The 21,026-nt window shown below is 43.5% G+C and overlaps 1 protein-coding gene across 5 annotated transcripts in view; it reads left to right on the top strand.

Moving 5' to 3' along the window:
• LOC111874178 (dopamine D2-like receptor) overlaps window positions 1-21,026 on the top strand; it is a 476,109-nt gene that overhangs the window by 399,584 nt on the left and 55,499 nt on the right. Inside the window, exon 1 of one of the 5 annotated variants that reach the window (XM_033755365.1) lies at window positions 19,330-19,448. The exons of the other annotated variants lie outside the window; for them this stretch is intronic. Coding sequence (XP_033611256.1) covers window positions 19,425-19,448 — 24 coding nt within the window. The 5' untranslated portion in view covers window positions 19,330-19,424. Of the gene's footprint in view, window positions 1-19,329; window positions 19,449-21,026 lie in introns of those variants that run through there. 5 annotated transcript variants of the gene reach the window in all.

Raw genomic sequence — 21,026 nt, 5'->3', positions numbered from 1 at the left:
TAAGTGGGGAGGGGGGAAAGCAAGTAGTATAAATCGTTAAGGGCACATGGGAATTGCAATAAAGTAGAACATGGGAAAGAGACACGGTGCTGAAAAAGAGAATAATTCTCTCGGATATGTTACGTTCAGAGAAGACATAAACTTCAATGTCGCGTCACAGATGCGTATCGAGTTCTGCATTTTCAGACTGAATGAGACCTGAACTGTTGCAGTGCATTAAAATATATTTCTCTAACTCCGTAGTTCAGAACAGATTGCCCATGTAACCTAATTAAGCTCAACTGAGCGTATCATATTTGAAACAAGAAGTTCTCAGAAGAATTAATCGTTTACTTGATATTTTATGGATTGTGTATATTCGTTGCCGCAGGAACGTGTTTATCGAGCCGTTGTCTAGCATCGGTAGAGGACACACACACACACACAGCAAGGTGATCTCATAAGCTTACTTTTTTTTCAAAATAAGTAAAATAAGCTAAACAATTATAGGTTTACATTGAAGCATAATATTGAAATAAATTGTAAATGAAATAGAGTAAGAATTTGTGGATTTATTCACCTCATTCAGTGGTTTGCGACATGCCGTTTTGAACAATGCAGCCAACCTTCGAGCTGTTTTGTAATTTTGCGACGCTCTTAGTAGGTATAAAACATGGCTTCAAATGGTAGGACAGTTTATGAATGATAAATTGGAAAATACTTGGAAGGAAGCTGTCATGCCTAATTGAAGTATTATCCCGGCATTTACCCGGAAGAAGTGAAGGAAATCACGAAACACCTTCCTCAGGATGTGTGTTTTGGTGGAGATTTGAACCGGGCGTCTTTCTGACACGCATCTAGAGGCTTACCGCTACTTCAACCCGCTCGTGATACTTTGGCTTCCACAGAAGACGGGGAAACAATAACTTGAGTAGCCTAGCGATATTGACACCCAAATATACAAAAAACAAAAGCAGACTCGGTGGTTTTAGTCCGCAAGCGAACTATACCGACCGAGCTACCGCCGCTTGTCGTCGAAGTTAGTGACACCCAAATACGAGTGGAGATCATATCAGTCGTGCTGGACGGCCCAAGTTGCTACAGCGTTGTTAAAATATTGGCCCTTGGTTTCTGGATTCGATTCTGATCCTTGTTCGAATTTATTGTAATGGCTGGAGTAAAAATTCGAGGTATTCTAATCCTTACACTTAAATATTGTGATGAAATATATTTTCGTATGCATGCGGAGAGTCTGTCGCCATTATTTTCTCTAGTACAGAAAGCAGCTCATAGATGCCATCAGCTTACACGAACTTTACTGCATAACCTAAAGATCCTCCCTTGGGTGGCTAATGAAATTCTACTTTAATGTCTTCACTATAGTATATTTATTGCTAAAGAAGCCATTTCGTTTCGTCCATTCCCAGTATTACGTACCGTGACACTTTCGTCAACCTTTAGAGCATTGGTGAATTAATAAATTGTTATGCTGTGCGTTGGACCGCCTCTATGGTCTAGTGGTCAGAGTTCCAGAGGCCCCGGGTTCGATTCCCGGCACTACCAGATTTTCTGAGAAGTAGTGGGTCTGGAACGGGGTCCACTCAGCCTCGTGAGGATAATTGAGTAGCTATTTCAAGGAAATAGTGGCTCCGGTCTAGAAAACCGAAATTAACAGCCGTGGGGTTTCGTTGCGCTAACCACACGACACTCTATCCGCTAAAGTTTGCACTAACTTCGCCGACAAACGGCGGTCGCTCGGTCGGTATAGTTCACTTGCGCACTAAAGCCACGGAGTTTTTTAGTTATACTGAGCGTTACATTTTCAAGTACTGAATGACTGGTATACCCGTTACAGTTACGATGACAGAGGCAGGGAAGTGTTTAAATGTTCTGCGTGTTTACTGAGGTACCAAATATGTGATGTGCTCACGCGGTAGCGTAGTTGGTTGAGGCACTATGCGACAAGCCGGAAGGTCGCGGGTTTGATTCCCGTTGCGATCATTGTTTTTTTTTCAATTGACCTAATCCTTCCAGCCGCACTATTGCCCTGAGTTCGACTCAACCTCCAACAGATATGAGTACCAAGAATCATCCTGGAGTTAAAGGGCGGCTGGCACGTAAGGCTGGCACCCTCACCACGATCTGTGAGCCAATTGTTCAGAAAATGTTGGAACCTCGACGTCTCACAACCCTATGGACCTCCACGGCCTGTTACCGGGACAACTCTACCACATGTGTGATTCTCAGGCATTATTTGTAATTAATAATTCTTTGATAAAATTCAGTGAATACAGTATCTTAATGTAATTCCTCCATAAAATGTTGACAAGAAAAGTAGCCATGTTCCGAACGAGAGATGGCCACTTCTGTTAGCACAATTTAAATGCAATGAATGCTACTGTCTTGTGGGATATAACGCCATGTAGTCCGTGGAAAGTTAACCGACGTTTCGGAAAATATTTGGCCACATTCTGCACTGCTTGCCACTTGCTTTCACGCTGGTTTCTTGCTCGGTTTATTCTTCGACCCTCAAGATGGAGCGGATGTGTTCCTCCGAAACGTCGGTTGACTTTTAACTGACTACACGGCGTTATATCCCGAGAGATAGAAATTAATTTAAACTTGTTTTGAAACTCATTCAGTAATATCCAGACATAAGTATGATCGTTCTCTGTCACTGAGCAGGCAGGTTGATATAGTTGTAACATTCTAGACGTATATGGGAGCAGTGCTCGGTTTGAATCCCGGCCGGAACACTGGTTATCCTGACTGGACCCATTTCTTGGGTTTCCTCATTCAATTTCGGTAAATGCATGGCTAGTACTCTTGCCAGTATGTGTAAAATAAACTAAGTTAACTTAAAAGTTAAATTGTTTTATTTATCGTTTTAGGATTCAGTGCCTATACATGTTCATGTTTTCTGTTCTTCAAAGTAAATCTGGGACACTGAATTTGTTGCTGTTGCACCCTGTGACAAGAGTTCCGTGTTGCAGTTTGCGAATCAGTGTGTAGTCTTGATACCCCAGCTCGGCACGAACACAGCCTAAAGCCCTCTCAGAGACGGCGAACTGCAGAGCAACAGGAGTGCCAAGATATTTAAATCCCTCTCACCGTGTTTAGGCGTTTCGTCTTAAAATGGAAGAAAGACGCTCTAAGCAGGGGAAAATGGGAGAGCTAAATTCGGCGATGTGTGTTCTGCAGAGCTTTCGATCTGCTCAGAAAATATTTCTTACAGGATTTTCAGTTTATCTTTAATCTTCTGGAGTACACGGTAGCGTAGTTGATTGAGGCCCTAAACGAAAAGCCCAAAGGTCTCGGGTTCGATTCCAGACGGGGTAATTAGATTTTTCAATTTACCTAATCCTTCTAGCCGTACTGTGGGCCTGGGCTTGAATCAGCCTCTAACAGAAATGAGTACCAGGAAACTTCCTGGGGGTAAAGAACGGCCGGCGCGCTGAAGCTCACATCCTCACTGTCATCTGTGAGCCGATTGTCTAGAAAATGTGGGAGCTTGGACGTCTCACAACCCTTTGAGCCTCCACGGCCTGTTACAAGGCTTTACTTTACCTTTAATCTTGTAGAAGAAATTTGATTTGCCGTGTGAATGATTTGAATTTCTCTGTTTGTTAAATCAGAAAGCTGCACTGCGGAGAGGAAACTACTTCGCTTAATTAATTTCCACATTGAGGCAAGGCTCTGATATGTTGTCGTCTTAATCAAACTCATTAGTGAATTTGGCCCTTTAAAGCACAGTGGTAACTATATATATATACACACACACACACACACACACGGTGTGTCCAGGATCCGTTAGGACTATTTTTTTTTAATTTTGCCTTGCAATGCCATCTGTTGGCGAGTTGTTGCTTTAAGAGTCTTGAAGTTTCAGCTGTGGCTGTTTATAATTTCAAGCGCAAGCATCGCTGCATCATGTGTTCTGACCTTGAATGTAACAGTACCGTTCTGACGCTCGTCGGAAAATGGCGGTTGAACAGAGAGCCAACATCAAATTTTGTTTGAAGTTAGGCAAAACAGCGGGAGAAGCGTACGAAATGATGAAAAGTGTGTATGGTAGTGACTGTTTGAGTCACTCGAACGTTTTTCGATGGTATGCTGTATTTCGTGACGGCAGGGAGGACACTGAAGACGCTCCACGTGCATCAAAGCCGAGAACAAATCGCACTGAAAAAATGTGAAAAAAGTGTTCGAAATCCTCGCATCAGACAGATGTGTTTCTGCTAGACTCATCGAAGAGCTTTTGGAAATACCAAAAAGTACTGTGCATCAAATTTTGACCGAGGATTTGGACAAACGGAAGGTCTGTGCGCGGTTTATACCGCACGCGCTGTCGGGCGATGAAAAACATGTCAGAGTGGAACACTGCAAAGACATGTTATGGTCGGCCCAAAGTGATACAGAACTTACAAAATCGATTGTTACTGGTGACGATACATGGTGTTCTCAATATCAGCCTCTCACAAAGCGGCAGAGTGCAGCGTGGTTGAGTTCAAAGAAGCCGAAACCAAAGAAAGTGCGCATGCAAAAGAGTCGAGTAAAGACACTGCTAACCGTTTTCTTCGATTCCAAAGGAATAATTCACAAGTAAATTCTGCCAGAAGATCAAACAGTGAATTCTGATTATTATCTCGGAGAATTCTTCGAATTCGACCTGAATATCGAGAGCAAGGTTCCTGGTCGCTCCTCCACGACAATGCCCCACCCCACAAATCGAAGATCGTGCGGCGCGATTTTTTGGCCAGAAAAGGGATCACAGTCCTTGATCATCCCCCGTATTCGCCAGATTTGGCTGCAGCAGATTTCTGGTTGTTCCCAAAGTTAAGTTGGCGATGAAAGGAGACTGTCACGACACCATCCAGGACATCCAAAGGGAATGTACCGCAGTTTTAAATGCGATTCCATAAAAGGAGTACATTGACTGTTTTCGAAAACTTTTGAATCGTTTCCAGCTATGTATTGATTCAGAAGGAGACTATTTTGAAAATAAATCACGTCTTATATGTACCACCTGTTTGAATGTTCGAAAACTCTCATTTGCAACACAGTTTATTTATGCCATTGGTACAGTTCTCAAACTAAACATCCCTTACCTTTCTAATAAACGTCGGCTAATTGGCCTGTATGTTGGATATGCAATGTGTTTTCTGTGAAGCACGAACTGAATTTGTACATAAGATGTAGGGCTATTCGAGCTGCAACAGAAGACAAAATTTGTACGTTCAGGCTTATTAACGTTTACGTGGTAGCAGGTCACAGTGGCCGCGCAGTCTAAGGCATGAATTGTCTTCGCCCGCTCGATCGTTGGTGGCGTAGGTTCGAATCCCACTCGAAGCGTGGATGTCTGTGTGCGTTTATTCTGTGTTTATGTTGTCCTGTGTGTAGGTAAGGGCCTTGCAACCTGCTTATCCCCCGTCGAGGGAGTCATACCGACTGTGTGCAGGATTACTAACCTGAAAAAGCGGTCAGGGCCCAACAAGGGGCTGTAGCTACAGCCACTGATGATGATGGGGGTGACAGTAGTCTCTCTGTAAACTTACTTCAGTTTCGTGATAAATGCTTATTCAGAAGAGCTCCTTTAAGCCTGTACTTTGTATTATTTGCGACATTTGGCGTTTTAATATGATCATGTGGCGCGCGTGCCCTAATTTGCGCATAATTATTGTGATCAGAGCGATATGTCTCGTTTTCTCTCTTGCATAGAAACTAAATAAAAAACTACTCTGTTTCCTTCTAACAATATAGGCTACACTGTAGACATAACAACACTTTTAGCATTTAAATGATTCCATTAAAATTGACATCAGAAAGGAATCTCTCGTTTATAAAATGTAATTGCATTGTCAGAAATGTTCATAGAAACCTCTCGGTGTTGTCCTTTTATCTGTCATCCATTGCAGAATTCAATCAAATCTGATGATTTCATCAAAATTCCTATTCTTGGTTATAAATAAATGGAATGTTGCTGATATTGCATTGTTTGTCCGTTAGGTATCGCTAGTTGTTATATTTCAATTGTTGCCGTTAATATTTTAAACCCTCTCATCGCTAATGGATATCGGCTGCAGATACATAAAGCAGTTCTTGTCATGCCGTGTATCTGTGCTTGCAGGGCAAATATTTCCACTTCACTGCACACTAAAATGTTGCGTTCCATTGTCAAATAAAAGAATAATAAATGGGTTTCATTATCCGCTCATTTAATCGACTTCAGTCCGAATATACAGCGTTAAATCGTTCTTGTAGTGGGCCTACATTTAGGTTAAGAAAAGTAAGTTTCCTCTTTCCTAACGCGGACCTTATAGAGCAGTGATTCTCAACCTCTTTTTGCTCGTGGCCCCCACACCTCATGTTGTTTAATTATAATTAATAAAATATTTATAATAAATATGTATTTTATCAACATGAATATCTATATGAAAGTTTATCTGCACCTTTGATTATAAACCAAGCAAACTGATCTACGGGAACAAACAGTTTTTGACAGTTTGAATTTTTAAAATTTGCGAATGCCCTATTTTTAAAATTTTTTAAAGATGTGGAAAATTTTGGAAGTCATTATTCATAAAAATTACTTTGGAAGCCATTCCACTTAAAATAAATACAAAACTGCTGTAATCAATTCACAACATTTTTCTTTTATAGTGGGAGGTTATTTGAATCCTGTTGAAAGCTAATAATTTGTTTGTAATGAAAGTTCAGTGATTATGAAATGTAGTGCTTAGTTGTCGGAAAATAGTAGCTGGAGTTTGTAACTTATCTCAAAGTAGGGAACTGTCACAATAATAGAACTTGCGCAGAAAAAAGTCTTCTTCCAAACACTTCGAATACCGAACTGAAGAACACCTGAAATTTACTGAAAAGATGGCGGTAAAACTCATGAGAGGAGTGGGAGATATATAGGAAGATAAAGGATCACGTTAATAGTTAACCATTTTGTTAGGGCTTTTCCCGCTCCAAGAAGGCGAGTACATGTTCATCAGTGCTTGGGATTCCCAGATCTAAGGTTGTGGTTTAAGTACAATAGGTTCTGTCCCTTCTAATTAAGGTACACAAAAACAAGGACATTGAGTTATTGTGTTGTTATATGTACTGAACATTTTGCATTTTTTATTTTTCTATTAATAATTTTATTTTAGAAGTGAAATTTTCGTGGCCCACTCAACAGTTTCCATGGCTTTCCGACTTTTTCCTGTGCCCCCATCGAAACACGGCATGTCCCCCGTTGGGAACCACTGTTGTAGAGAACAGTCGGAGATGCTATAAAATGTACTTCACATTCTTGTTAACACTAACGGAATCTCTTCTTCCACCCGCGCTTTTGGAAAAGTCAGATTTGAAAAGCTAAGAAAATAATACGAAATATTAACACCAAAATGTTTCCGTGCCGTAATTTAGTCATTTAGTCACTGGCTTGTAACCTAGGGGACCCAAGTTCGATTACCCCACATCAGATCAGATGGACTTTATGGTGAGCAAAGGCATTGGACTGGATTTTCCCCACAAATTCTCATTCCATCAACCTCTTCAAATTCATTAATCATCCTATAATCCAACTCTGTGTGGTCTCGATGTGACAGCGTCGTTAAATAACCAGCCTGAGAAATAAGGCCGCGCCATAGCTCAAGCGGTTAGTCGCTGGCTTCCCACCGCGGCGACCCGGGTTCGATCACGGGTCTGGTCAAGTGGGATTTGTGGTGGACAAAGTGGCGTTGGGGCGGGTTTTCTCCTGCCAATCTTCATTCCAGCAAATTCTCCATCATCATAATCACCCGGGGCAGGCTACAATAGGCCAATCAGTGACCGCCGTGCCGAGTGGACCCAGTTGGACTCCACCCCCAATAAGAGAATTAAAAAAAACCTAAGAAATAAAACCAAAAGAAAAAATCTTGTGATAATTTTCCTATATTCTTAAACTACTTGAACGAAAGTGTAAGCAAATTTACTACTGCTTCCAGTTGGAAAGTTGGCTGCCGTGCACTTGGACAATTGGCAGCTTCCCACCCCATCCCAGGCCTAGACAACTGACATCTCTACCACACTCTCACTTGGACAACTGTCTCCCACTCCACGCTTAGACAACTTACTTCCCCCACTTGGACAATTTGCTGCCTCTCTGACCTAAGAAGAGCCCTGACGCAGATGTGCTAGTATTGCGTCAGGGTTTTTGGGTGCTGTTCGAGCCCTCGTTACCGCTTTTTATTTTTAATTACGTGATTAACTTTAGATTTCTCCATTTCTGTTACACCTTGCAGTGGCTAAAGTGTTACGCGAGGGTCGTTTGGCCCGGATCCGATAATACAACGGGTCTCTCTCTCTTCCAGAATCAAAAGTGGCATAAGAAGAGTCCGCTTGACACATGCCACTGTTGCAACAAAGTAGAATCACTTCAATTATGACTTCAGTACAGAACTGCCCACAGCGCTCTTGCCTGCGCTTACGAAATACCGAAATGGGTTATAATCCGAAGGGTATCTCTTTGCGGTACTTGCTGTTAGCATTCACTAGATTCGTGCTTTTTGGGGTGTGGCTGGAGAGTGAAATTGAGTAAACATGTGATTTGCAATGCATTACATGTGTTTGGGTAAACATTGCAAATGCAAGGGAAAAGCAAACTGGGCTGGGGTCAAGGAGAAACAGTCCCGTTTACACACGCGATATTTTCCAATCTCTGTTCATTGCCGCCATTAATCAACTAACTCCATGGGAAAGAAAGTACTTAAAGGGAAGCTGATAGTCACTCATTTAATCATGAGCTCCGCACCTTCCATGCAACCCGAAGGCTCAGAAGGGCCCACTCTATCATGATTGAAGTCAGTCCTCTCCCCCCCCCCACACACACATTTTAAGGTCCATTATAGGTAACCTCGACTTACGGCCCCCTCCTCCGCACTTAGACCTTTCCTTCCACGCCTTATTTACCCTGAGAACCCCCTAACTTACCTCCACCTAGTGTCCAGGTCAATATAACGTAGATTTATACATCCACTCCCTCNCCCCCCCCCCCCCCCCCCCAAGGTGTAGTGCTTAATGAGTAAAGCACAGGGACAAACTTTACCTCACCCCCTAACTCACATCAGCGACTCGCGTGTACGACAGCATGCGACCAGTCATCTACTGCTCTTGTCCGACAACTTCTAGTACGTTAAAGCTAGTCCTGTAACAGGCCGTGGAGGGCAGTAGGTTGTAAGACGTCGAGGCTCCTGCATTTTCTAGACAATCGGCTCACAGATGGCCGTTAGGTTAAGTAGAGCTATCCCTGTAACAGGCCGTGGAGGCCCATAGGATTGTGCGACGTCGAGGCTCTCACATTTTCTCTAGACAGTCGGCTCACAGATGGCGGTGAGGTTGACAGCCTCGCCCACTAGAACAGTGTCGTATCCGCGCAGTGCAGAGCGAAAGCTGCAGACGCACTGCTCTCCGTGTATTTAAATGGAAGTGCGCCCACTAGAGTACAGTCGTGCCAGTATAGTATAGTATAGTATAGTATAGTATAGTATAGTATCGTATCGGTTGCTCGAAGAGGCAAACATTCTGCACGGCAGTGTCATGGCGGCACGCCGCATCCCCCTTCCACCTACCAAAACGCTTTGTCATTCCTGGGTTGAGTGTCAATGAGGCAAGACATGGCGTTCGAGGAAAGATTAATCTCCACTGTACAAGAGTACAATATCCTCTACGACTGCAGTCATGCCTACTATTATGACAGCATGAGAAGAGAAAACGCTTGGACGGAGATTGGCGAAACGCTGAACGAATCAGGTAGACTAATAATTAGTATGCAATACATGAATGAAAACAAATTGCATATATAATGTTTTAACCCACGGTCTACAGTAGGCTTCCCATGCACGTGAGCCCCGGTAGCGTAGTAGGTATAGCGACTGCCTACGGGCTGGACGACCGAGGGGTCAGAGTTCGAGTCCCGGTAGGGTCAAGAAAATGTGGATCTATACATCCACTCAAGCCTTTAATGGCGTCGTGCTTTCATTCGTTGAGCACAGGGACGACTGTACCTGTACCTTCCGTGTACAAACAGTATAGTTAGGTACTACTTTGCTACTACTACTACTACTCTTGGGGTTATGGCCTCTCTAAAATTCGTGTTCTTCTTCTCTATGCGTGGCTCTATTGCTAATAATATCTCACAAAATTTGGCATAGCTCATGCGAAAGTAGATAAAAAACTTCTTATCGTCTTCAGTTAGGTCGTGAAATATCGTGTGGAACTCTCCGAATTCGTTTCTTTTCTTGTTAATATCGTGCACCCATATTTGCTTTGGCTGATCCTCTTGTAGTATCATAGCTACACAAATCGTTTCTTCTTCCGAAGACGAGTCGGTCATTGCAATATTCTCTACAACATGGAGCGCAAGACTGCACGAAAGCGGACTTGGTTCAACTTGGAGGGGTAAACGTAGTGGGTAACAACTTTGGTGGGGAGAATGCTTTCGGTCCCGGCTCTGACGCTGCACGCCTGCAGTGGGCGCACTCGCTGGAGACATACTACAACGACACTGCACTGTTCTGCTAACCATACTGCTCTAGTGGGCGAGGAGCTTAACGCTCCGACTGGCCGCCCGTTACCCCCAGGAAGATTCTTGATACTGATATGTGGTAGAGTTAAATGATATAAACTCCGTCTCAAGTGCAAACAATATATTTTGTGTCTTTGATCTTGCTCCCTACACTACATGTTTCGGCCTCAGACGGCCATCATCAGGTGTATAACACTCACGTCGCTGTCACGTGTAGTACACGTAGTAAAGAATAGCAGCGGCACGCACACAGAAAGACTACACAGGATAACACCTATACAGTGTGGAAACAAGAACTAGCCGCTGCAGCACTTCAAACACAGGGCGAATAACCCTAACAATTTTAAAATTTTAAAATTTGGACAAGAATTTAAAGGTTTAAAATTAGAACTAAAGATTTTATTATGGTGCTATTACAATAAACTCAAAATTAACGTGTGTGAAGTAATCTACGGGTGGACAGCTATCAACGAAGTAGAAGTTGATAATGACAGGGAGAGTGTTTTAGATGTTAAATTTTGAACTGGGTGCAGTGTGACAGCGACGTGAGTGTTATACACCTGATGATGGCCGTCTGAGGCCGAAACATGTAGTGTAGGGAGCAAGATCAAAGACACAAAATATATTGTTTGCACTTGAGACGGAGTTTATATCATTTATCGTATGGAGTGCAACAGGATGCTTAAATATAATATTGTAATGTGGTAGAGGGTGAGTCAACCTCATCGGGAATCGAACCCGCTACGTTCATGCTTGTAGTATAGTGCCTCAACCAACTAAGCTACCGCATATGAAAACACGTTTGGGAGTACCTCTGAAAAAATATGGAAGGGTTTGGTTTCGTAATTTCAGGCCTGCAGGCCTAACACTAGAAATGGCTGTTGTTATGTAAAATCAAGAGCAGGAGTTCATGCAGTTTCCATTTTAAGCAGTTCCAAGAATGCTCGAGTCCCGTTACTTACGCAAGAACCTCACGAACTGAAAGGACATAACCTCACGCTGAATCTTACAGCTTGAACTCTGAATTTAATTGTGTTCCGAGCTGACTTAAAATCTGAATCAAGTTCAGTTTTGTTGCTACGATTTTCTGTTAGTAAATTTAATTTGTTTCTGCGCTCCGTCTCAATTTTCGCTGTGCTTCCTGGAAGCCGGGCCCTCAAGCCCCGCAGAGAATGAGAGGCTGAGTGCGCACAGCATACAGACGGTTGTCTCTCCGATATTTGATCCTCTTTGAGTTTGTACAGTCTCGGCAGAAAGACTATAGCATCGCGAAAGGATTATCATATCATCGTTTTCCGATGCGCAAAGTACTTGTAAATTTCAATATGATCTCTCGGTGTATCGTATTGTAAGTTTTTTTTGTTTAAAACTCCGATGAAGTTTAATGAAGGAATACACACACAGTTCATGCTACGAAATCTTTGTTTTTGACTTGATGTGGGACCTACTGACCGCTTCTCTCGTCTAGTGATCAGAGTTCCTGGCTACAAATCCAGAGGTCTGGGTTCGATTCCCGGCGCTACCAAATTTTCTGAGAAGTAGTGTGTCTGGAACGGGGTCCACTCAGCCTCGTAAGGATAACTGAGGAGCAATTTCAAGGAATTAGCGGCTCCGGTCGAGAACACCGAAATTAACGGCCGTGGGGATTCGTTGCGCTGACCACGCGACACCCTCTGTCCGCTAAAGTTGGCACTAACTTCGCCGACAAGCGGTGGTCGCTCGGTCGGTATAGTTCGCTTGCGGACTTAAACCACGAAGTGGTTTGTTTTTGTTTGAGGTTAAATGGTCAAAGTATGTGGCACGAATGAGGAGAAGAAGGATGCATTTGATGGAAAACCCCGGATGGAAAGAGACCACTAGGAAGACCTAGACATAGGTAGTAGAATAATATAGAAATGCATCTTTGGGAAATAGGATACGGTGGCATGGACTTGATTAATCTAACTCAAGATGGTGGATGGCCGTTGTGAAGACGGTAAAATTAAATACAGGTTCGATTCCAGGTTGGGGCAAGGAATTCTTCTCCACAGCGTCCACTTCCTATTAAATGAGTACCCATGCCTCTTTCCTTCAGGGTTACATTGGCTGAGTGGCATGAAGCTGACCACTCACTTCCATCTAGTACCAAGAATACGTGGATCTATGCCTCCACCCCCATGAGTTTTCATTACGCGGTGTTTAGTTAACCAAGCAGAGATCGTTCCAGAGAGACAGAGAGAAGCTAAATAGGTCTAATCCACTGGATTAAATCCTCTTGGGGAATAGGTGGAGAGTGATACTGAGCAAACATGTGATTTGCAGTCGTTACATGTGTTTGATTAAACACTGGGAGTGCACCGGAACGCAGACTGTGTTGGGGTTCCAGTCTCTGTTTGCTACTGCCATTAACTAACTCCATGAAGAGAAGTACTACATGGTAAGCTGGTAATCGGTCATTTAGTCTAGATGTCTTGCTCTTTTATGGTATCCATTAAGTTTAAAGTTGTCACTGTGCTACATCATGAAGACGTATGGTGGAGTGGATGTATAGATCCAGGTATTCATGGCATGGGTACTAGATGGAGGTGAGTGGNCTCACCTATCATCTGGGGCTGGTACAATAGGCCAGAAGTGGCCGCAGTACAAGGGACTTAGTCCCACCCTACTAGTAATAATATATATATATATATATATATATATATATCATGGCAACTGAGACCATCTCAACGGCGTACTTCATAAATCGCTCCGTGTGTATGCTTATCCATCCTATCTTTGCTAGGCAACGGCTCGGTAAACACGCTCCTAAGGAAGAGAATACACCAACAATAAAAGAATTGTTGGACGCGTGTGGCTGTGGGTCTGTGTCCCCCATATCGTTCCTCGGCAACAACTCGGTAAAGATGTTCCCGCGGCAACGAAGAATTTTTGATGCGTTTTCTGTTCAATCCATTTCGTATCATAGGGAAGTAGACAATTAGTTCTTCGCAGAACTTCTTGTAATTAAGATGTTCATATAACGTTTTACGAGATTAGATAAACGATCTGCTTTTGTAATAAAATTTATTGAAAGAAAGTCATATATTTTGAAGAATACTATCTCTTAGGATATGACGCAGTGTAGTCCACTGAAAATCAACCGAAGCTTCGGGGAACATATCGCCTCCATCTTCATGGTCGAATAAGCTGAACAAGATACTACCGCCACCTACTTTCACACATATATCCCTGAACCTCAAATCTTGCATGTACCAGTATATTCTCTCTGTTCTCCTATTTCCATGGCCTTCCATATTCGTCACACACTACACGTCACGCGTAAATACGAATTTTGCTCGCGCGTCACAAATGGCTGGTATTGAAGCTGTGTACATAACATAAATCGCGGTACTAAATTTTACAAACATTATGTAACGCAGATTTCGTTTCCCTTCGTTAATGATAGAAAAACATATTTTGTTTTGGCGTCCAGTTAAATTGGCAAATCCTGATTGACGCAGTGTTTATTTTATTTATTTCTGGCCTATTTATCCGTTCTTTCAGATACACAGACTATACAGCATCGAATGATAGGATGAATAGTGAGTCATGAATTGGAAAGGATGTATCAGGAAGTGGCCATGACTTAATTTCCGGTATTAGCATGGGCGAAATATCGGAAACCACGAGAAACTCCAGCCTGGATAGAAGCCTCGGGGGACGAGATTTGAACCTGGGATCACAAGGTAGTAGTGCCATCCACTCTACCGGGGCTTTCGAAGCAGCAGTATTAAACTTCCTGTTCTTCCAGGCAGATATTGAGGTAGTGTCAAAATAGGCCATGACCGCTTCCTTTTTTCAATATATTGTTCCCGAATAATTCTACCATTCGGCAGTATACAGTTTATATATTGATTGGACATTTAACCCCTTAAATACCAGTGGTTACTACACGTATCACCTGCTTTAACGTACTAGAACTGTAGAATTCTGACCACAGTGTATTCATGTGTTCCGTATGATTCTCACAGCAAGCAGCGACTGTTTCCTAAACAGCATTAAACGGTTTGTCTCTGTAGGGGGACGTAATGTGTTTCCTGTGAGGTATGGACTGGATTTATATATATTACAGAACTCTGCATATTGCCCTCACACAATGTATCTGTGTCTCCCGTATGGTTCTTACAACAAACAGCGACTCTTTCCCTAAACAGCATTAACCGGCTGGGCTCTGTAGCGGAGACATAATATTTTTCCTGTGATATACGAACTGTAGTTGTATATATTATTTAAAAGAAAGTCCTTCAATCAATAATCCATAATTAATGTAAAAAGTAAGTAAAGCTATCCCTGTAACAGGCCGTGAAGGCCCATAGGGTTGTGAGATGTTGAGGGGCCCACGCTATCTAGACAATCGGCTCAAAGATGGCAGTAAGATTGCCAGCCTTACGCGCCGGCCGCGCTTAACTCCCCAGGAAAATTATATAATTAATGCCTGGTACAAGTTCATGGAGGTAGGCCTAGGCCGACTGGGGCTGTAGTGCCAAGGGGGGAGGGGGGAATGCCTGGTACTCATTTCTGTTAGAGGCTGAGTCGACCCCAGGGCCATAGTGCGGCTGGAAGGATTAGGTCAATTGAAAAAACAAATCTATTGACATTATCGGGACTTGAACCCGCGACCTTCCGGCTTGTAGCATAGAGCCTCAACCAACTACGCTGCTGCGTTCCCACCGTAATTAGTATGCAAATAAATAATAAATCAGCATCTGAAACATGAAATAAACGTGAGGTAGGCTTACAGCGTCACTCTTTTTATTTTCTTCTGTACATAATATATATGAAAAGAGGCCATGATTGTGAATATAAAGAAAAATATATTAATATTTTAACAGATTTACGCGTCCTGAGATGGCCTCCCTCACCCGAATACGAAAGTGTTTATTCATTCTATGTAGGTTCCCGGTGAATATGAACATTCTAACTGCAAAAGGAGGAACCCTTCAAATGAACCCCAAAACACAAAATAGCGATTTTCTCGAAAATGACTGAAACGATTTTAATGAAGTCTCAGTCGTTTATGGAGACCATCTCCCTAAGTAAAACTGCACCAATGGTATCTTAGGAAGATAATGGTACGCGCAAAAGGAACCCAAACACGAAATGTAGATTTTTGTGGAATCCCGCTTTACCTGCTGGCTGGATTGTGTTGCTGTTCCTAACAAAGAATGGTCCCCCGAACATCAGTCGATTTGGTTTCTCAGATAAAGTAGTCATTGTAAATCGTGTACGAGAAAGTTTATGCAATATCTTCGCACCAGTTTTCATATTTAATTTATAAGTTATTTAATAAAGCTTTGAGTAACTGTGACTGAGTAGCGCCGAAAGTTAGGTTGGTTAATCTCTGATGGATTGAAGATGCTGTGGAAACAAACAGTACTAGCCTGTCTAAAGGGACTATCCCGCACTTCTCCAGGAGAGACTGGGAGAAAGTCACAGACTTCCCCAGAGTGCACAGTGTACCGAACGAGATTTGAACCGGGCACCCAGTTATTACTCAAGCGTTATCGGTTGAATCACCGCGCTCCGTGTTAGGTTTCCTTACCGCCAGGTAGCGTCCGCTGTCTCGTGATATGTTTGGAATGACTGAGGTAACTAGCGATAGAACTTCATCACGAACATCAATTGTTTCATTAATGAGGCGTGTGATTTGACGGGCGTCATGACGCTTTATTACGGGGAAACGTGACGCGACTCATCTGACGGGTAATGTGGTTATAAGGCAGGACACTTGTAGGAGGTGAGGCTCCTTCGAATCCGGTGTTTGGTAGGACAGTGGCGCCATTCATGAAATGTTAACAGTATCGCGTGAAGAAGTTTCGTAAGAGCCAGACGCTAGACGCCATCTTGAGTCAACTTGAGAGTTGCAGACAGACGTGCATAGTAGTGTGTTCTGTGATGTGACGGCGCGTAGTCCGGTAGAAGTCTACGAAAGTTTCGGGGGAAGGCACCGCCATCATCTTCAGGGTCGAACAGTTAGCCAGAATGGCAGAGAACTCTCCAGTATTACATATGCTTCCTTGGAATACATTTCGACCCTGAAGATGGAGGCAAAAACGTCGGTAGACTTCTACCAGACTACACGACATCACAGTCCAGAATATACTATTACTCTTCGTAGTCGTCACTATGAGATATATCCTCAGTCAAGCGGACGTGTTTGAGTCAGTAGACTTTTTTTTTGCAGCGTTCATTTGCGAGCAAGTTAAGTTAAAAGTTAAAATCGAAGAACGCTAAATAAAGTACGAAACAGAAAAATGTCAGCTGCCATACATGTGTATTTATTTATCGTGGCCACAGAAGAAATCACACATGACATCTCACAGGAAGGGAATGTAGCTTTGTAAGATGTGTAGTGGCTTCGCTGAGGATGTATTGTTGCTGCTGATGACGTCATTGTGGAAAGGACGCTATCTTCTCTCTACACACTGGCGTCTTTTGTCCCACTACGATGGAGCTGTATCAACAGAAAGGTGTACACTCTGGTCCATCCCGGCAGTACAGGCTGTGCCCAAACACATGCATTGATACCAACACCATCAGGTTTCAGATGCATTTGATTATTTTATTGCTCTATTTACGTGTTATGTGTAGAAATCATAAAACATGCATGATAGTAGTCAGCTGATATGATTTATATTAGGTAGTGTGAGTCTGGTGTGAATTTAGTGGATACTGGACAAGTATAATATTTCCCCGAATATTCCACGCATATTTTTTGTTTCTTCGACCGAGTCACGTGTCCATCTCATTGCATTCCTGTTGGCTTAACATACCTAGGCAGGTTAGCTCAAGCGGTAAGGCTTTTGTATTGTATTCGTGAGGTTCCCAGTTCGAATTTCCTTAGCTACATTCGGCTTTCCATCAGGCTCTCCAGTCAAATTCATGAATGGTACCTTACATTGAGTCACAACCGCGTCCTGTCAGATTCTGTCTGATTCATCAACTAAGCATTCGGTGTTATAGCCTTTTTTTATTGCTAGTGGGGTGGGACTAAGTCCCTTGTACTGCGGCCACTTCTGGCCTATTGTGCCAGCCCCAGATGATAGGTGAGGGTGATTGTGGAGCAATTGGTGGAATGAAGATTGGCAGGAGAAACCGAAGTACTCGGAGAAAACCTGCCCCAGCGCCATTTTGTCCACCACAAATCCCACTTGACCAGAACCGGGATCGAACCCGGGCCGCCGCGGTGGGAAATCAGCGACTAACCGCTTGATCTATGGCGCTGCCCTGTGTTACAGACTTAGTTACTGACAGCATCATTAAAGAAACTGCAATTACATTTTCATGTTTTCACAGCGGTGAAGATTCATATTGTCATGATTTATGTATGAGACTATAGACGGGGTGTGGTTTATATAATTGGATTTGTTGACCACTTATACACACGGCCGGGAACTACACTGACACAGACTTGTGTCATCAGTCTAGTGCAGTCTCCACTAGCCGTTTCCTGGCAACGGCTTCTACCGAGGAAGATTCTTCAGCTTCCCGCACTCAGGTTCTCTTGTCACAGCCGCTCTTGCAGAACTCTTGTCAACTGACAACTCAACTAAGTGGGTCCCAGGCTGGCGGCTATTGCACTTCAACCTCCAAGTCTTCTGTTCACAGGCTGACTTCCAACTGACAACTGAACTCTCTTACTCACGAGCCGCCTACTTCACGCCACTTCACTCAGCTGAACTGCTGGCAACTCGCTGTAGCAAGTCAAAGTCTAGGCTGCTTTACGACTGGCGGTTTAGTGCCAATCAGTTCATCTTGGCGTCAGGCTCCTCGAGACGCACGAGCAGAGTTGTTTTTTCAACTGAACTCCTGAAGTAATATCCGTATGAAACATTCTCTCTGACGAGAAGATGCGTTGCTTCGCCTTTGTCGCACATATAGATTGTTATTCAAAATTCTTTCTTTTGCACTACACACAAGTCCTCTGTCAGTACAGGCTTTGCAGAGCAGATCATGCCTAACTTACATATCTTATGCTACAACGACAGCTTAATCATTTGAAAGGTCGTAAGCTTGGACGCCGCCAAGTTTAAGCCTCTTATATTTTCTGTGTCTGGTTTCACCTTGTCCTATACCGAAAACATGTTCATTCTCATGATGTATGACTTCTGCTAATTTCCTGTACAGTTTTGTTATATAATTGTATACATACGGAAGGTTGAAAGCCGTGCTCAAATTGCGGACTGGTGTGCACCCTGGAAAATTCCCAAAGAGGCGGAGAATGTTGTTTTGTAGGCGCTAAAATTTTAAGAAGTATGGTGTCTGCCGCTAATTCACAGGTGGGACAAGCCATGTCATTACTGTAGCTCAACTGGTGTCCTCATTATATAACCTCGAGGCGAACTCAACAGAAAACACCGCCTCCAACAATTCTTCTGTTATAGACATGGGCGGTTGCCTAGCGATAGACTGGATATCGTTTCCGCGGGAATGCGTTTACCGACTGTTGATTAGAAACGGGTGTTTTTATTCGCCTGTTGCATAGAAACGAGTGTACTCGTTATCCGTTTCGAGGTCTCTGCCCTGCAACGGGTCTATACGCCAGCATATCATAATCTTGTCGGTTATGACACCATGTAATCTGATGATGAACTCAATATGTTGTGTAGAAACATCGGTACCTTTCCACCAGCCTATGACACGACGTAACAATTCAACAGAGTGTGCGTTTATGTTGTGTATGTCATTTGTCGGTAATTTCTACCTCATTTTGTGTGCAGAAAGCGAGCTTTTCAACACCCGGTGGCCAGGCCAGTGTGGATGTGTGAGTCGGCTGACAAGTGCAGGCTGGACACGGAACACGCCGGAGCGTCTGCCTGCTTTCTCAACAAATATAAAGCTAAAAGTGTTCCTGTGTTTAATTAAGCAGCACGCCATGAAGATGCATGGAGGCGTGGTGGTATGTTTCCATGTATTCATAAACTTGATGGAGGCTTACCCCCGGTACTCACTGAGTAGGAGGCGGGATGTACCCTGTAGTTGGTTTCGATACTCTCGAGGAAAATGTTATCCTCTAATGAAGTGATGATATTCTAAGCCTGGTGTGTAGGGCTAACTTTACAGCCAAATGGCTGGATAAGGGGTTGCAAGGTTCTTTGCAAGGTCGGAAAGTGATCAGCGCAACTCAGCTTTAGTCCGACAGATGGTGCTGCTTACAGTGGTCGAAACGCATTGCAATTTTAATTTAAAAATAATACTACAGAGAGAATTTCTCAATAGATCCATGGGTCGGATAGAAAGCTCTTACTTGCCGTAGCTAGCCCGCGAGTCGTATTGTGCACGACCCTATTTCAAACCTTGACTCATGTAAGAACGTTTATCTTGTGGATTTTTCAAGTTCTCCCTCGAATGTGTTTTGAAACCGAGTTAATATTATCACGTGTATGATTGAGACTGTCGGCGGGGTTGGGATTGGTGATTGGATTTATTGAACACTATCAGAACGTAACTACAAGTAACTACAGCGCTATCGCTAATTCAAACACTCTGCAGTTCACTGCAGCACGCACTAAGCCTTCTCAGTTTGTTTTCACTAACCGTTTCATGGTAACGGATCCTAATAATGTCCTCTTATTACATCCTTACTGGCTGGCGAGTGTCTCACAACTGACAAAACTGAGTCTCAGTCTTACGTTACGACAGACGATCAGTCGGCCAGTCTTGTCTTAGAATAAAGCACCCATCTGAGTTTTGCTACCAGGTTTTTATTGTTGTCAAACAGTTGCAGGTTTGTTGATGTGGGGCGCTCTATCTGACGAGAGGACGGGTCTGTCCTTTACAATTGCTTCTGGCCCTCGCCAGCTCAGTCATTCTTGAGTCCGAGTCCCATGCGACTCTTGACCATATTTTACTGTCTCAGATTCGAGTCTTCCTTTTACGTCGGCTCGTACGACTCGCAGGGCTACGGTGGCGGTATTCGACCTCCCCTCCACACGGGATACTGACTAAACTCAGAGTCAAAATTATGTCACGACCGACAGTCAGTCGGCCAGCCTATCTTGGAATAAAGCACCCATCAGGGACTTAGAACCAGATCTTTATTCCTGTCAGACAGTTGCAGCTTTGTTGATATGGGACGCTCTCTCTGACGAGAGGACGGTTACTGACTAAACTCCAAGTCCAAGCCACATTGCGACTGACGGTCAGTCAGTCAGCCAGTAAGTCTTGGTGTCAAACCTTATCTGAGGCTCATGACCAGATATTTATTACTTTTTGACAGTTACGGTTTTGTTTTTGTGGGGCGCCCTCTCTGACGAGAGGACGGGTCTGCCTTTTGTATTTGCTGCCGGCCCTCGCCAGTGCACTCTTTCACGGGTCCGAGTCTCTTGGGACTCGCGACCATATTTTACTGTCTCAGATTTGAGACTTCCGTTTACGTCGCCTCCTACGACTCGCAGGGTCACGGTGGAGGTATTCGACCCCGCCTCCACACGGGTTACTGACGTACTCGCTCCGGCGGTACCTATACTGACTCTGA

Source organism: Cryptotermes secundus, unplaced genomic scaffold (assembly GCF_002891405.2).
Source record: "Cryptotermes secundus unplaced genomic scaffold, Csec_1.0 scaffold26, whole genome shotgun sequence".
Classification (NCBI taxonomy): domain Eukaryota; kingdom Metazoa; phylum Arthropoda; class Insecta; order Blattodea; family Kalotermitidae; genus Cryptotermes; species Cryptotermes secundus.
This window is presented reverse-complemented; position numbering and strand designations above follow the sequence as displayed.